This window comes from Phocoena phocoena, chromosome 8 (genome assembly GCF_963924675.1).
Source record: "Phocoena phocoena chromosome 8, mPhoPho1.1, whole genome shotgun sequence".
NCBI classification, from domain to species: Eukaryota; Metazoa; Chordata; class Mammalia; order Artiodactyla; family Phocoenidae; genus Phocoena; species Phocoena phocoena.
In genome coordinates, this window is record NC_089226.1 from 13,628,983 (window position 1) to 13,646,116 (window position 17,134).

General features: G+C 56.8%; 1 protein-coding gene across 2 annotated transcripts in view; it reads left to right on the forward strand.

The window, feature by feature from the left end:
- The window catches only part of NECTIN1 (nectin cell adhesion molecule 1), a 90,417-nt gene that overhangs the window by 36,421 nt on the left and 36,862 nt on the right, over positions 1-17,134 (forward strand). The window contains exons 2-4 of one of the 2 annotated variants that reach the window (XM_065882269.1): positions 15,076-15,426; positions 15,959-16,261; positions 16,687-16,804. In XM_065882269.1, the coding sequence (XP_065738341.1) occupies positions 15,076-15,426; positions 15,959-16,261; positions 16,687-16,804 (772 nt within the window). Of the gene's footprint in view, positions 1-15,075; positions 15,427-15,958; positions 16,262-16,686; positions 16,805-17,134 lie in introns of those variants that run through there. The other variant, XM_065882270.1, reaches the window with a different exon arrangement.

Genomic DNA, 17,134 nt, shown 5'->3' on the forward strand with positions numbered 1-17,134 from the left:
GTTCATACTGCGGCTTGAGGAGGATGCTCTTCTGGGTTACCGTTGGGGTAACAGTGAGTTGGGGGTGTCACAGCTAAGGGATGTGAGAGAGGTTGGGGATCCAGCACCTCCTGCTTATGTTTGGAGGAGAAATGGTCATTTTCACTTGAGCCGTGCACTGGGGAGAGAAGCGGGGCTGGGGGTTGCAGCTGAGCCAGAGTGCGTTGAGCATGGGGGTGTGCAAGGGGAGGGTGTTCTGGATGTGACGGAAGGACCACTGAAAGACCCTCTCCTCCCTTTTCCCAAAGCTCTGCTCACCTGTTGCATCCCGTGACCCAGGCCACCCCAGGCCTCGTTCAAATGCTACCCAGACCGAAGTCCGAATTTCTGAGGCATCGGGAAGTGTCTCCTCCGTGGGGTTTGGGTTCTCCCATCGGCCAAGGGAGCATAAGGACTGAGGTTTACCTCCTTCTCTCTACCCCAGCAGGCCCTCGGCCCTGACCTGAGGGGCCCTAGCGGCCTGCCTTCCCTTTAGGGGAGGCCCCTGGGGCAACACTAGCTGAAGAAGGTCAATCAGAGAGAAACCGTGACCCGAGCATTTGCCGGTTCCCTGCTTCCTGCCCTCGCCTCTTGTCTGCACCCTAGACTCTGCCCAGTACGGAGGTTTAATGCTGCCCAGTGTGCGTGAGGTCAAGACTGCTCCCCGCCCACCTGAAGCCCAGGAGCGGAGCTCATAGGGTGGCACGGAAGCCTTTGAGGGGATGGAGACAGTCCTGAACTGGGAGGTGTGGAGAGGGAGGCTGACCTGCTGACATCTGGGGCCAGGTTGTGGCAACCCAGACATTCCGGAGGGGCTTCACCAAGGAGGGGCTGTGCAGGGAAGGGCCCTTCTCCTGCACCCGAGTCCAGATCCAGAGGAGGCCCCGTCTGCAGGCCCGGGAGCACCCTCTTCCCATCCCCCATCCCCACAGTCAACAGAAAGCGTCCCAGGAGCCAACGCCCAAGGCCTGGCTCTGTCCTTGTACCATCTGTACAGGGAGGGGGCCCAGCAGAGACCCGGCCCCTCCTGCCCTGCCTGGCAATATTACGTCTGAGCTAAGCCTTGGGCTGCAGTGTGGCTACAGTATTGCTCATTTGGTCCAGACGGACCCATGTGTCCTGCCCAGGGATGAAATAGCAAGTTTGGTGCCTGCAGCAGCCACCTTCTCCCTCTCAGGCCCCTTCTCCTTCTTAAGCCTCTTCAGAAGCAGGTAGAGGGGAAGAGGTTGTCCTGGGCCCTAATCACTGACCCCCACGCCCTGCCAAGAGTCCAGGGTTGCCACCGTGCTGTGGCTACAAAGCATCTTTGCAGAGGCCGCTGCGTTTCAGCACTAGGGACCAGTGAGACCGACGCCTTCCTGTGGGGCGGGGTCAGGAGCCCGTCTCCCCGCCCCGAACCCCAGCATCCCTCCTGAGACCCTCAATGCTGCACCAGCAGGGCAAGTCCAGTGTAGTCCTGCCGCCCTGTCATTGTCCTCTGAGCAGCAGTGGCCCCACCCACCCTGCAGCCTGGACGATCCCTCCCACTCCAGCCCTAGAGTCCCTCCCGGCAGGAAGAATTCTGACCCTAAAGCCTTGCCCAGGAGGAGCCCCCAGAGGCGGGGTGGGTGGGGGCGACAGGACACAGAGCTGCCAGCCCACGTGGAGGAGGCTGGGGTGTGGACGGAGGTGCTGGGAGCCGAAAATGCCAGTCCAGGGTGGGATGGGCACAAGGGCTGGTGCTGTAGATGCCACAGGGAGGGGTGGTGTGTGTGTGTGTGTGTGTGCGCGCGCGCATGCCCACTCATCTCCTGAGGCCTCGAGGCTGAACAACCTGCACAGAAGCAATCAGGCCACCTGCCTTAAAAGGAAAGACAGAGGCCAGCCAGGCCGGGGGTGAGAGGAGCAAACGGCAAAACTTAATGACTTTAATATGAAAGAATTTGCCACTAATGAAGCACAAGCACCCCACTGATGCAGAGAACACATGTTGTGGATTTCACTTAAGCAGGAACCAAATGAGGTGACAATCCTTCCGAAATGATAGCAGTTTACCAGCCGGAGGAAGATGCTGCCGACCTCATTTCTGCTCTTAGAAACACAGCCCTTTTGTCTTTGCGGCCTCTTGGCACTGAGTGTCTCCCTGTCTGCGCCTCTGTCCCCGACTCCCCCTTCCCCGTGCTCTTCTGTCCTCTGAGGACTGCACGCCACTCTGTCACCCATGTCTGACAGCAAACAGCAGTCAGGTGCAGACTCCCTAGGCCTCCTGTTCTCTCCACCTGTTCCCCCCAAACACGCACCTCCTCCTACCGGGTCGGGAGCAGGCTCTCCAGACAGGAGCCTGCAGCTCCTCTGCCCCCAGAGAGACCAGGACACTTCCCCTCCGGAGTGCCCCCAGCCCTCTTCCCCACTCCCCTCCTCACCCAGCTGACTCAGGTCTGCCCTGCGCATCCATCCCACACTCCAACACCCCTGCCTGAGCTTCATGCCCTTTCCTCTAGGCCGGTGGTCTTAACTGGAGGCAGTTTTGCCTCCCGGGGAACACTTGGCAATGTCTAGAGATGTTTTTGTCACAACTGAGGGAGGCTGCTACTGCGTGGAGCGGGTAGAGGCCAGCGATGCTGCTCAATGCCCCACGGTGCACAGAACGGTCCCCACGGCGAGGGGTTATCAGGCCCCAAGTGTCAGCAGTGCTGAGGTTGAGGGCCCCTGCTCTGGGAGAGTGGCCTAATCACAACAGGGACTTGCCCAAGATCACATGGTGGGTTGGTAGAGCTGGGATGGAAACCAGCTTACCTGACTCCTAGGTAGCTCCTTTCCCCAAGACTCTAACAGTGACAATAACACAACCACTTGTGTGGCGTAACTGTGCCAAGCACTGTGCTAAGAACTAATGTGAATGATTTAGTTTTCACATCCACCCCAGGAGGCAGTGCTGTAAGTGCTCCCCTTTTATACGTGAGAAGACTGAAGCACAGAGAGGCTGATGCAGCTTGCTCAGTCACCCAGAGAATAAGGAGCTGATGTAAGCCTGGCTCTGTCTGCATCCAAAGTCAGTGCTCATGGATGAATGAATTACTTACGTCCCCCCGCCCGCCGCCATATTCCTCTTAACCCCTTCCCCATCAGTCTCCCACCCCAACCCTGCCCTTTTAGATTGAGCCTTCCCTGAAGCTGGCACCATATACCCACCTGACTGCCTTCCCTTCCCTGTACGGGCCCAGCCCCCTGCCACTGGGGAAGGCAGCTGCCTGGGCGTCTGGAGCTGGGCACTGGGGTATCCGACAGGCCCCTCCTGGTAAGAGGTAGATCAAGAGACCTCCACTTCTAAACATGTGGTGACCATTGGCATGGAACCCACAGGGCTGGGACAATGCATCTGTCACCCCTGAGCCTTGGGAGGCTTGGGGAATTCTCCCTGTTTTCTCGGCAGCCCCCAGCCTCTCCCACCCCACGCTAGCCTTCCGAGGAGGCTGCTGCCTACACTCCCCAAAATGTGTCATTAAAAACACACACTTGCTGAGGGGAATCCGGGCTGCCGTGTGTCTGCTGCGAGATATGTCGTCTGCTGCAGCCGGGGTGGAGACGGCCGGCGTCGGCCACAGAGAGGGGACCTGTCTGAATCCTGGCCTGAGAGCCAGGTGGTTCCAGGTCTTTGAAGCCTCAAAAGCCTGACCAGGCCGGGAGAAATCCAGGCTATGTAGTGAGGGGCGTGGAGCTGGAGAGCGTGCAGGCTTTGCAGGGCTGAGACCTCAGGAGCAGGGCCTCAGGGCCTCAGGGCCGCAGCTCGCTTGGGTGAGAAGAGTATTTTTCACCTTACGGTCTGGAGTGAGGAAGGAGGTGGGGCCGGGTGCGAGGAACTGGGGCAGAGGACAGAGGAAAGAATCGGGAGGTGGCAAGTGGGAAGCAAGCGGAGGATATGGGGTTGGGGGACAGACAAGCGGTCACCCTTTGGGGGTGTAGCTTCCTGGTTTCCATCAGGAAGGAGGAGATTCAGGCCCTGACCTGCCTCCCTTCCGTGCAGATGTGAGGCCTCACCTTCCGTCTCTGCCCTCCGGCCCTACCTGGCCACACCATGCTGTGTCCTCCTGTACAGGCCCCCCTCCTTGGCTAATGTGCAGTTTCCAGGAAGGTGCAGTCGGACCTGAGAACTGGCTAACCCTGGCCTGGGACCCCAGCTGGCTCACAGCCTTCTCCAACCGCTTGAGGCCCCCTTATGCTTACTAGGTGCCAGGCACTGGGCTGAAGTCCTGATCCTTCCGCTCAGTAGGGGAAATGCTATGACAGGTGTATGCTGAGGTCCTGGGACCCTCGGGGTGTAGGAACACCTCACTCATGGGGGAAGGGGGAAAACCTCCCCAAAAGTCAAGGCTAAGGTCATTCAGGAAGGATGAAGAGGTGTGGGCAGGTAGCAGGGTATGTGGGTTTTATTGTTTTTTGTTTGTTTGTTTGTTTTGTTTTTAATTAATTAATTTTTTTTTTTTTTTTGGCTGTGTTGGGTCTTCGTTTCTGTGTGAGGGCTTTCTCTAGTTGCGGCGAGTGGGGGCCACTCTTCATCGCGGTGCGTGGGCCTCTCACTGTCGCGGCCTCTCTTGTTGCGGAGCACAGGCTCCAGACGCGCAGGCTCAGTAGTTGTGGCTCACGGACCTAGTTGCTCCGCGGCATGTGGGAGATTCCCAGACCAGGGCTCAAACCCGTGTCCCCTACATTGGCAGGCAGACTCTCAACCACTGCGCCACCAGGGAAGCCCCGGGGTATGTGTTTTTAATGGAAGGAAGAATGTGGCAGGGAACTGGTGGTCTTGTCCCACGTGGCAGGAGAGAGAGAGCAGGCAGGGGAGAGGAGCTGGAGTCTCGGATGCCCGAGATGAGGTCCAGAGCCCAAAAGGACTTTGGACTTGATCCTGAGGGCTGTAGGAAGCCGTGGAAGGGTTTTAAATCGAGAATGCTTTGTATTTTAGAGAGCAGAAAATGGATTAGAGGGGGAAGCCTGGAGGCAGGTATGTATCCTTGGCATTATAGTACAGTAGACTGGGCAAGAGACGATGGTGGCCTGCACCAGGGGCAAGGCCTGGGGAGAAGAAGGGCGGCAGGGATGAGATGGTAAGTGCTGGGTTCAAAGGAAAGGGGTTGGGATTTACTTCACTGGGGGTTCCCAGCCCAGGAGTGTTGAGAAAATAAGGAAGTGAGCCTCTGCTGGAGGTGCGGGTGGGTAGGAAGGGGGCTGAGCCGGAGGGAGGGGACTTAGGAGGAGTCTGGATTGGGGCCGGTGGGGATGGAGAACAAAAGTGGATTCAGAAGCATTTAGGAGCTAGCACCAGCTGCGCTTGGTGATTACGTGGCCGTGGAAGAGCCCTGTGTGCCCCGGCTCTGCCGTCATGCAGCCTGGATTTTCCTGGCATCCCACTTAATCTGGGAGGTCTTCTTGGAGGAGATGGGCAGTATACAGAGGTAGAGCACCCGCTTGGTAGAGAAGTTCCAGAGGCTAATCCAGGGAAGGTGCAGAGCAGGGGCAGAGAGAGAGCTGGACAGGTGACATCCAAAGTGGAGTCCTCCAGGGACATGGGGTCCAGCAGTCTCGTTTTACAGAAAAGGAAACTAAGGTCAGAGAAGCAAACTGCCCTACCTAAGGCCGTACAGAAAAAAATGACCAAGTAGTGGGGGCCAGAGCCCACCTCTCCCAATTTCCAGTAAGTACCCTCCCTTCCCACCATCCAGCCAGAGGAAAGGTGACAGGTACGGGATGAGCAGTACAGAGAGGACCGAGAGGTGGAGCCTGAAGGTTAGAGATGGAGGGGGCAGAGCCAAGAGAGGCTCCCTGTTTCTGGGATGCCAGGAGTGGAGTCAGGAGCTGCTCAAGACCAGCCTACCCTGGGCTTTGGGGATGGGCAGCCAGCGTGAAAACAGGCTCAGAGGAGAGCCATCCAGGTGTCCCTGGCCACTTAATTCTCAGTGGGAGAAGGCAAAACCCAGCTCCCTGATTCATCCCCAACCCCCAACCTATCCTCCTAGGGTTCAGGGAGAGATGGGACCAGAGCAGGCCCCACCGCCACCGCTCCCCGGGGGCTTCCGCACTGCCAGAGAGCAGGGCCCGCCCAGCCCGTCTGGAAGATCCCGGGCTTCCACTCTGGCTCCTTCTGGGGCTTTTCCCAGGCTGCCGCGCCCCCTCCTCTCCCATGCACTGTGCTTACCCGCCCCAGGCGCCGGGCGCCAGCCCCACAGCCCATCATTAACCAGCTCCATGTGGGGAGTTGAGGAGGGTGTGCATTAGCCAAGAGGAAAACATTGGCAGTTGCTGTGACCCCGAATGAGGGGTGGAGACGCCTGGGTTCGGACAGTAGCAATTAGCCCCTGGCTGTGGGATCATGGGATGTTAGCACCTCTGCTGGTAAGGTGGATGTGGAGGGGACGCAAGGCTCCAGGACACCTGGGACCGTCCCAATAGGCACTGCTCCCAGAGAGAATCCCACCAGGCAAAGCCCCTGCACTGCAGGAGGCCGGGGGGGCATTAGTGCTGAGCTAACAGTGGCACCGGGCCGGGCTGCTCAGCCTAGACTCGGCCCTCACGCCTTCTTGCCATGTCCAGACCCAGTGAGGGGGGGCTAGGGGTGCAGGGACGAGAGCTGGGCCAGCTGCCACTTCTCTGTTTCCTCACTGAGCCCTCTGCCCTGGCTCACCCCGGACCCCATCCTGGATGTAGAGGAGAGGCTGGAGGCTGGAGATGCAGCCTGGGCACTTGGGGAGCTCCAGAGCTAATAGGGAAACATGCCCAGGGCATAGATACGAGACAGGACAAGCTCAAAGGACTTCAGTGAGAGCCCTGCTCATGTGGGTTCTTGCTGGCAGAACGATTGGGTCCAGGCGACACTGATTGGGAAAATCTTCCCAGAGGAGGGGACCGTAGGAAGGGGAGTCCTTCCGAATCTCACCCTCTACCTCACTAGCCTCTCCCCCATGAGGTTAGGCCGTGACACCCGAAAGTGAGGAGCTAGGCAGCCCTGGGAGTTGACATTTGGAGAAGTCACTGCACTGGGAGGAGGGGACCTATAACCTTTAGGTCACTGTGCTGACTCAGCAGGGTTTCGTCTGGAGGCTCTCCCCCCTCCAATGGGTGAGTCATTCCCACTTACCACTTAGCTGGTTTCTCACCGGATTTCCTGTTCCTTTCTACCAGTTCCAGGGCAGGGAACAGGGGAGCATCCCTGGAAAGCCCTAGAGATGGATCCCAAAGGATGCCGATTTCAGAGAGGCCCCTTCTGCAGGGCCCAGTGCATCCCACCCAGGCCAGGCCTGCCACTTCTGCCCACCCAACTAAGCGCACCCGGGCAGAGTCTCAGGAAAGGAATGGCGCACCGAAGAAGAGGTAGCCTGTGCCAGAAACCTCTGAATCCCGCGGCCCCGGCCCTCCTCTTCACCCACCACATGGGCCCAGTCCCAGCTTGCTCAACTAGGGAGAGAGGGGTCTGAGGTTTCAAAGGTGGGGACAAACTGGTCGAGGTGGGTACGGGGAGGAGAGCAGCCCCCGCTCTGGGCCACACCCCGCTGCGTGGGAACCCATGGCCCCAGCCTCGGATTAGCTCGATGGCAGGCAGGGCAGGCGGGCAGGGCCCTGGGGAGCAGGTTTGTCGGCCACAGCTGAGGAGCCTTTGTGTTTTGTTGCTGAGCTGGGGCTTTTGCAGGTCCGTGACGTCTCGGGGGCAGGCCTGATGCCTGCCTTGTTGGCTCAGCACTTCTGAGAAGCCACGAAGGCAGCCCAAACTGCCCGACCCCAGTGCCAGTGGGGAAACTGAGGCACATATGCACAGGTCCCCGGGACCTGGGTCCCAGACCCTGGAGCTCATAGGGTGGCCAGGGAGAAAATAGGCAGGGCGTGAGGTCAGGAACAGACTCATTCTTTGGTGTCCTTAGGATGCAAGAACTCCTCTGCTGGGACTTCCCTGGTGGTCCAGTGGTAAAGAATCTGCCTTCCAATGCAGGGGATGCTAAGATCCCACATGCCATGGGACAACTAAGCCCCCACGCCACAACTACTGAGCTCACGTGCCTCAACTAGAGAGCCCACGTGCCGCAAACTACAGAGCCCACACACTCTGGAGCCCACACGCCACAACTAGAGGGAAGCCTGCATGCCGCAATGAAGAGCCCAAGCGAAGATCCCGCGTGCCACAACTAAGACCAGACACAGAGAAAAATAATTAATTAATTAATTAATTAAATAGAATAGCATTTTTAAAAAAAGAATAAGAAAACTGGAGAGAGAAAAAAAAGAACCCCTCTGCCAAGGACACAGGTCCCAGTGGATCTCTTCACCCTCACTCCCCACCGCCTTGGCTTTTTCCTGCTCTGTACATAGCAGCCTCCTGCAGGTGCCCCCAACCTTGGCTCCCAAAAGTCCCTGTTTCTGACCTTGCACCTGACACGTAGTCACTGGACTCCAATGTGGGCTCCAGCCCTGGCCCCCAGCCCCTTGACCCACCTGCCCGCCAAGCCCAGCACAGGTAGCCCGCAGGCACTGTGGCTGCAATATTGTAACTGGTATTTTTGTGCCATTTCTCCAAAGGAGCAATGGAGGCACTGAGATCACACAGGAGGGACACCACCCAGAATGAGGCCCTGGAGCATTAGATTGAGAACCTGAGTCTATTTTTTTTTAATTAATTAATTTATTTATTTTTGGCTGTGTTGGGTCTTTGTTGCTGTGTGCAGGCTTTCTCTAGCTGTGGCGATCGAGGGCTACTCTTCATTGCGGTGCGCGGGCTTCTTATTGTCATGGCTTCTCTTGTTGCGGAGCACGGGCTCCAGGCACACAGGCTTCAGTAGTTGTGGCACATGGGCTCAGTAGTTGTGGCTCTCGGGCTCTAGAGCACAGGCTCAGTAGCTATGGCGCACGGGCTTAGCTGCTCCACGGCATGTGGGATCTTCCTGGACCAGGGCTCGAACCTGTGTCCCCTGCATTGGCAGGCGGACTCTTAACCACTGTGCCACCAAGGAAGCCCCCCTGAGTCTATTTTTATGGCAGGTTAGGAAGAGCACTGGGCTGGGTCCTGCTGTTCTGTGTTCCTGAGCAAGTGACCCAACTGCTCTGGCCCCTTGTCTCCTCCTTTGTAAAATGATGGGTTGCATGGTCCATTGAGCTCCACTGTGCTACCATTTTGGTGGTCCTAGTTCCCACATCTGGGACAGCCTCTGCTTCTCATGTAAGAGGGAGCCTGTGGGGAAGAAGAGATGGTACCTTCTGTGGACCAGCCCTAGCTGCTTGGGGAACCAGAGAGAGTCTATAGAGTACTCTCCAAGCCCTGGACCCTGCCAGCATCAGCCGTGACATGATCAGCTCAACCCAAGGTCAAACCTGCTCCTTCCCTCTCCCACAGGGACTTGCAGTCTATTTGGAGACGGGAGGATACAGTAGAAAACATGCTAAACACACATGCCAGGAAACAAAAAAGGGTACAGATTCATGTTATATGTATTTGGGCAATGAATAGACATGTCAGCTAAGTAGGAGGAGTCCAGAAGGACTTCCTGGAAGAGGGGGACTAGAAGCACACATACAGTGCCTAGTACTGGGTAGGTGCTCGATAAATATTTGTGGGGGTTTTTGTTTGTTTTTCTTTTTTGCGGTACGCAGGCCTCTCACTGTTGTGGCCTCTCCCGTTGCGGAGCACAGGCTCTGGACGCGCAGGCTCAGCGGCCATGGCTCATGGGCCCAGCCGCTCTGCAGCACGTGGGATCCTCCTGGACCGGGGCACGAACCCGCGTCCCCTGCATCGGCAGGCGGACTCTCAACCACTGCGCCACCAGGGAAGCCCTCGATAAATATTTGTTGAATGAAGTGCCGGGAAGGGAGGCCTCCTGCTTCATAAATGAGAAATGTTGATGATGATGATGGTGGTGATGGTGATGTTGATGGTGGTGATGATGATGATAGCAACTAACATTTACTGAGCATTTAATTTTGTGCTAAGTGCTGTCCTCGAGTTTCACATTTACTCGTTTAATCATTACAACAACTTTTACAATAGGTATTATTATAATCCCCATTTTACAGATGTGCATCCTCAGTGCAAACTGAGGCACAGAGAGGTTAAGTCATTTGCCCAAACTTTCACAGCTCGTAGGTGACAGAGGGGGCATGCAAACCCACACTGTCTGGCTCTTCACACCCCACCATACTGCCTGATGGGGATGGTGACCTCTTCAGAGGGTGGGAGGAGCTTGGGCAAGGTAGGGGAGACAGAAGCATCAGTTTTCGGGCTGTCAGGGCTGGAGTGCTTGGTGGGCACGGACCAGCCAAGGAGAGGGGCTGTGTGGTCTCCCAGGGGACTCCCCTGCAGTGCACCCCTTCTCTCAGGCCTTCCAGAGAAGGCTTACAATCCACCTCAACCTGCACAGAGGAGGGCCCTTCTCCTGGGTCCCTGCCCTCAACTAGCCCTTTCTCACTTTTCGGTGGTGCCTGCAGCAGTCTGACCCTGGCTGTCAGAGCCACTGGGGTAGAGTGTGCCCCGCTCTCTGAAAGCCTCCCAATCTGCCCAATCTAAACAATGAGGGACATACCCCCCTCACCCCCGCATCCCCCAACCAAGACACGTGGATTGGGTTCCGGGTCCCTAAGCCTAAAGTGGGGGGAAAGCTGAGGGAGGGTCTTCAGCCCTTACCAGTCTTCCCAGCCCCTCCCAGTTCCACAACTCTAGGATCCCCGCCCTCAGTGACCCCAAACCCCATACTCCAAGCGTTCCCTTATGCCCACCCGCCAGGGTCCCCTCACCGGCCCTGCTAACAGCAGCGGTTCTAGGTGCTTTCACCAAAAACATTTTTACTGCAAACATTTTGCCACATAACTAATTGGCCGTGAGGCAATTTTGCCATGAAAGAGAAAATAACTGGTTGACAGTTTGGTTTGACAGTTTGGTTTCAACTAGTTGAGATGCGCTAGCGTTTCTTCCAGTTAGTGACGTTACTGATGGCTTTATCAAGCTGACAGAAGATGATGGTTTTCCCCAAGAGTTGGTTTTGTATTTTGAAACACACTACGTTGGAGGAGAAAGAGGCCAAGGGCCTCAAAGGCACAGAGTTGAGCCTACGTTTCCCATAGAACTTTTTGGAAAGTCTATCAAAGGACGTAAGACAATGTGCTGAGAGCACACAGCAGTGCAGAGGCTCTCCCAACGCAACACAAAGTTCAGTTACAAACATGCACCCTAGTGTTCGGAAACTGACACCTCTCTGAATGAAGGAAGACATTTTAGCAGAAAAGAAAAAGTTCGATACCAAATGAGGAGACGAATCAACAAATGTATAAAATAATATGAACGAAAGACTTGGAAGACAAGTGCTTACTGCTTAGACAAGTACAACCCACAAAAGAAAATCAGTTCTTCGCACGGTATTGCCATGCATCTACACACATTTTATTTATTTATTTTTAATTTTTGGCTGCATTGGATCTTCATTGCTGTGCGCGGGCTTTCTCTGGTTGCAGTGAGCGGGGGCTACTCTTCGTTGCAGTGTGTGGGCTTCTCACTGCGGTGGGTTCTCTTGTTGCGGAGCACGAGCTCTAGGCGCATGGGCTTCAGTAGTTGTAGCACACAGGCTCAGTAGTTGCGGCACGCAGGCCCTAGGGCACACGGGCTTTAGTAGTTGTGGTGCGTGGGCTCAGTAGTTGTGGCACATGGGCTTAGCTGCCCCACGGCATGTGGGATCTTCCTGGACCAGGGATCGAGCCTGTGTCTCCAGCATCGGCAGGCAGATTCTTAACCACTGCACCACCAGGGAAGTCCCTACACACATTTTAAATTCAAATATTTTGTATTTTGCAATAAGGTCTTTTTAATTTTGTTACTCATTTCTCCTGTTTCATTATGGCCTTTTTAATGTCCCTCATTTATACTTTATTATTTTATCTTTTTCGGCAAAGTTGACTTATGGACAATTAGTTATGCGGCAAGAAATGTGGCAAAGGCATCTGTGGCAAAGATGCTTACAATGGAAATAGCAGACAAGGCTAACAGTAAGCTGTAGGCAGAGAGGCCCATGTCAGGATGCACCTGCCGGCTCCTTAGAGGTCCTCCCGCCGCCTGCCCGCTCATCACGGGGGCAGAGGGGCAGGAGCCCAGGGAACCCACTTAGTGCGCAGTGAGCGGGCACCCAGGCACCTTCCTCGCTGCCCCGCCTGCCATGGGGTTGCTTCTGGGAGAGTCACACAGGAGAGGAGACAGCAGCCTCAACCCCAAAACAGACGTGGGATGGGGAGGGCCACCTCAGCCTGGTGAGGCGCTGATGAGAGGGGGCTTCTGGGGCACCTGAGCCCCTTGCAGAAGCCTCTCCTCCCCACGCCCAGGCCGCAGTCAGCCGTCTCCCCTCCTGGCTCACAGCTCTGCAGAGTAAGGTCACTGCTGAGGACGTGGCGAATGAATGTCAGCCTGTGCTCCAGGCACTGAACTCTGCCTGTCCCTACATCCCCAGTGGGTGAAAGGAGACGGGGTGGCAGCGGGCTTGGTGGGCTGTGTCCCATTGTAGGCCCCACTGTGCCCTGGTACCAATCCCAAGGTAGATCCTGGTGCCCACACCCCTACCCAGCCCCCCACCGTGGCCCGAGCCTTCCCAACTGGCTTTTCCTGTTCCCGGCTTTGTGTGGTGGAAGTTCCCCAATTATACCCACATTACCCCAGCTGCTGGGCAGCCTCCAGCAGGCTTGGTGAGTAGAGGCTGGGCGTGTTGGAGGGAGCACCCACTTACCCTGCTGGAAGGCCTAGGGCTTAGCCGCTTGCCAACTGGCCAGTCAGCAGGAGTACTGGGCTTACTGGCCCACTGACTTCACTGTGGGACTGTGTCTGGGGTGAGGCCACAGCTGGGCTGGGCTGCAGTTCAGGGAATCAGACTGGCCAGAAGGGACCATTGGCACCGTGGAGTCCAGCCTGCTCCCTTACAGGGGAGGAAAAGAGGGCTCGGGAAGGGGAAGTGACCCACCAAGGTGCCAAGGCGAGCTCAAGACGGAGCCGGGCTAGAAGCCTGCCCTCCTGACCCCCTGCTGGGTGTCTCCGGCATAGTTCTCCCACCAGCCCACAGTGTTCTCCACCGGCGACATGTCAGAACCCCCCAGACCGGCCAAGGGGACGGCTGGAGGGGTGGGGTGGTGGTACCCCAGGTGGACCTTGAAGGGCTGTGTGGACGTGAGCGGGCATAGAGGAGGGAACCATCAGGGAAGCTTTCAGAGCATGGCGAGGGCCTAGCTTGGAGGGCCAAAGATATACTTATTCAGCAGGCATGTCTTGAGTGCCTACTGTGTGCCAAACACAGGGGATACCGTAGTGCCTGGAGAGACCTGGCCTGTACCTTCTTGAGGGGAGGCGTGGGGGCCAGCATACTTCACTGACCATTGTCTCGGGACCCTTCAGAAGAGTGTGGCCTACTCATACCTCCATCACGCAGAGGCAAGCATAAGCCCCGAGTTCCCAGTCTGGAGCAGCAGACTCCCTTAGTGGGGGGGGGGGGGGGGGCGGGGGGCGCGTTTAGGCCATCCCTCGGGCTCTGGGTCAGTCCAGGGCCTGACACTGATGTTATTGATGGCACTCAATAAAGTAACTGAGTGAAATAAGAATGGAAGGACGGCTGATGACAGAGCTCAGGAGCGAGCCCACTGGAGTGAATGACTGAGCCAAGTTCAGAGTTAAGGAAAAGCTCAAACAGAAGCCACTTGAGATGGAATAAAGCAAAATCGGTAGGGAGACTAGAGGGAATTCATTCATTCATTCGATGCCACTGATCACTCCCTCCCTCTTGCAAACCTCTCCTCTCACGGCTTCCAGTGCCATTTGTCTGGCCACAGATATTTACTGAGCACCTACTGTGTGCTAGATCGTGGGCTAGGCGCTGGGGCTACAGGCATGGAAAAGACGCAGGCGCTGCTCTGGAGGAGCTCACCGTCTGGCAGAGGAGAAGCCAGAGGTGTGAATAACCACATTCCCAGGCAGAAAAGGGCTGTAATAGGGTTGGGAGGATCAGGGAAGCTTCCCAAAGGAGGCGGCCTGAGTGGGATATCCATAGGTGGGAAAGGGGCAGGGCCTTCCAGGGAACGAGAGGAACAGGCCTAGACATGTAGCATCTACGGCTCTGTGCTCCTTGGAGGCTGGGACTGAACCGCTCATTGACGTGACTCCAGCGCTGATAATAGACTCAGAAATGGGAAGAGGGAGAAGGAAACACAGAAATACGGCACGTTCTGAGGAGGGGTCCAGTCTGGCCTGGTTGGAAGGCCTCATGTATGGAGAGCCGTGGACAGAAAGGCAGGACCCAGCTTATGAGGACGTCAGATGCCAAGTTAAGACATCCAGGCTTGATTGTGAAGGCGAGTTAGAGCCAGAGAGGCTGAGCCTCGTGCAGCCGCCTTGCTGGGTAAGAGGGGCCCAGCCAGTGCACCCCAGGGCCCGGGCCCTCAGCCCTTCCTGAGTGGAGGTGGCCATAATGATGGCCACTGTGGGCCCCGGTGCTCCCCCAGCGCTTCCTGCCTCCCGACACTTTCTCATCCGTCGTACCATTTGGTTCTCCTAGCAACCTGTGAGCTAGAGAGGACTGGATTATCCGCCCCATTTATCAGACGAGGGAACCGAGGCCCAGGAAGGTGAAACAGCTGGTGGCTCCTCTGCTGAGCCTCTGCTCAAAAAACAGCACATTCAACCCTCATCAGAAATAAGGGTGTGGACGGTATTTACTGCCATGGAGCAACACTGATGATATGTCACTAAGTGAAAAGACAGTGTATGGAACAGATTACGGTACGCTTCTGATTTTGTTTAAAAAAAAACAGATGGTTACCTGGATATATAGAGAAGAATGTAAAAGAGAACACTTCCTATCAGATGATCAGTGATATGTCTGAGTGGTGGGATCACGGGTTGTTGTCATTTTCTTCTCAGTATATTTTAGTATTGCCCACAACAGTGTTTCTATAACAAGCAATTATTATTTTAGAGTCAGAATTTTTTAAAATAACGACTACTGGAAAATAGAAGACCAGCGCACAGGGAGTTGGGGCGGGGGCTGTGGCTGTCCCTGACCACCCTCTGCCATCTCCCTCGACCAGGCGCCCACACCCAGGTGGTCCAGGTGAACGACTCCATGTACGGTTTCATCGGCACGGACGTGGTGCTGCACTGCAGCTTCGCCAACCCGCTGCCCGGCGTGAAGATCACCCAGGTCACGTGGCAGAAGGCCACCAATGGCTCCAAGCAGAACGTGGCCATCTACAACCCGGCCATGGGCGTCTCGGTGCTGGCCCCCTACCGCGAGCGCGTGGAGTTCCTGCGGCCCTCCTTCACAGATGGCACCATTCGCCTCTCCCGCCTGGAGCTGGAGGACGAGGGCGTCTACATCTGCGAGTTTGCCACCTTCCCTGCTGGCAATCGAGAGAGCCAGCTCAATCTCACTGTGATGGGTAAGCTGACCGGACCACTCCTCTCTGCTTGGGTGGGGCCTGTGGCCTGGGGGCTTGGCCATCTTCAGTGGCCCCAGATGCGCTCCTTGGGTCGGCATGTGCTCTGGGCGTGCCACTTCTGGTCTCTTCTAACCAGGCTGTCTCAGTTCACTAGGGATGGGGGCTGGGCCTTCGCTGTGGACAGAGCTGAGGATCAGTATTCAGGTTGGAGCCCCACCGTGGGGCACTTTCCAGGTGGCCAGGAAGCAGGCAGACGCCATGGTAAGGGAGAGAGCCTCCAGAGCACAGCAGGACTCCAAGAAGACTTCCACGTGACAAAAGGGGATACAAAGACTAGAGCAGGAAGGCTGCGGGTTAGACCCGTAGAGGTCCCTGTGAGAAGTGCTGGGAGGGGCTTTGGTGAAGCGTAGCTGAGAGGCATGGATGGCCAGGGTGACCTGAAGCAAGGCCTGGCAGGTACCTGCCCTCCTGGCCTGTGTGTCCTTGATGAGGCAGCAGAGCCAGACTCATGGCTGTCTCTGGTTCCCCACAGCCAAACCCACCAACTGGATAGAGGGCGCCCAGGCAGTGCTTCGAGCCAGGAAGGGGCAGGATGACAAGGTCCTGGTGGCCACCTGCACCTCGGCCAATGGGAAGCCTCCCAGTGTGGTGTCCTGGGAAACACGGCTGAAGGGTGAGGCGGAGTACCAGGAGATCCGGAACCCCAACGGCACGGTGACCGTCATCAGCCGTTACCGCCTGGTGCCCAGCCGGGAAGCCCACCAGCAGTCCCTGGCCTGCATCGTCAACTACCACATGGACCGCTTCCGGGAAAGCCTCACCCTCAACGTGCAGTGTGAGCGGGGCAGAGTGTCGGAGGGCTGGGTCTCCCAGGGTGGGGCAGGCGCCGTGGTCCCCTCACACCACCCCCACCCTCGCCAGCCCTCCCTCCTTTGCGTCTCACCTCTCATCACTCTCCCCACCCCTCCTTCCCTCACCCCCTTATCCTTCCTCTTTTCCTTCCTCCTCCCTCTCTCTTTCTGGGGGTTCTTCATCCTCCCCTCCTCTTCCCCCTTTGCCCACGCTCTCTTTCCCCCTTCCTCATTCCCCTGCTTTTTCTGCTCCGAGGGTCCGTGACCTCCACCCTCCCTGTCATTCTACCCCCTCTTCCTGCTGTTTCCATGTCACTTCCCCTTCCATCCCCTCCCCATCAGAGCCTCCCTCACCCAAGTTCTGCTCTCCTGACCTCACCCTTTTCAAACGTCACCTCTTGTCCCACAGACGAGCCCGAGGTGACCGTCGAGGGGTTTGATGGGAACTGGTACCTGCAGCGGATGGATGTGAAGCTCAAGTGCAAAGCTGATGCCAACCCCCCAGCCACCGAGTACCACTGGACCACGTAAGTGCTGCGGGGCTGGCTGGTCGCTTTGCCAGGAACCTTGCTGGTCACAGGGAGGCCCACCCACCCCACCTCCAGAAACCTTGGGCAGAGAGGAAATGAAGGTCTAGGCTCAGGCGGCTCGGTGAGAAGGGGAGAGGGGCCATGAGAGACACGCACACACACACACGCACACATACACCCCCTTGTTTGACAGCATCAGGGTCCGTGGGACAAACCATTCTGCCAGGGGGGCTTCCCTCGTGACCTACCTTCCTTCTGCTCCCTAATAAGGAATGCTGTGGTGATTCAGTTTGAGTCACTCCCACCCCAGCCCCCACTATTTATTTT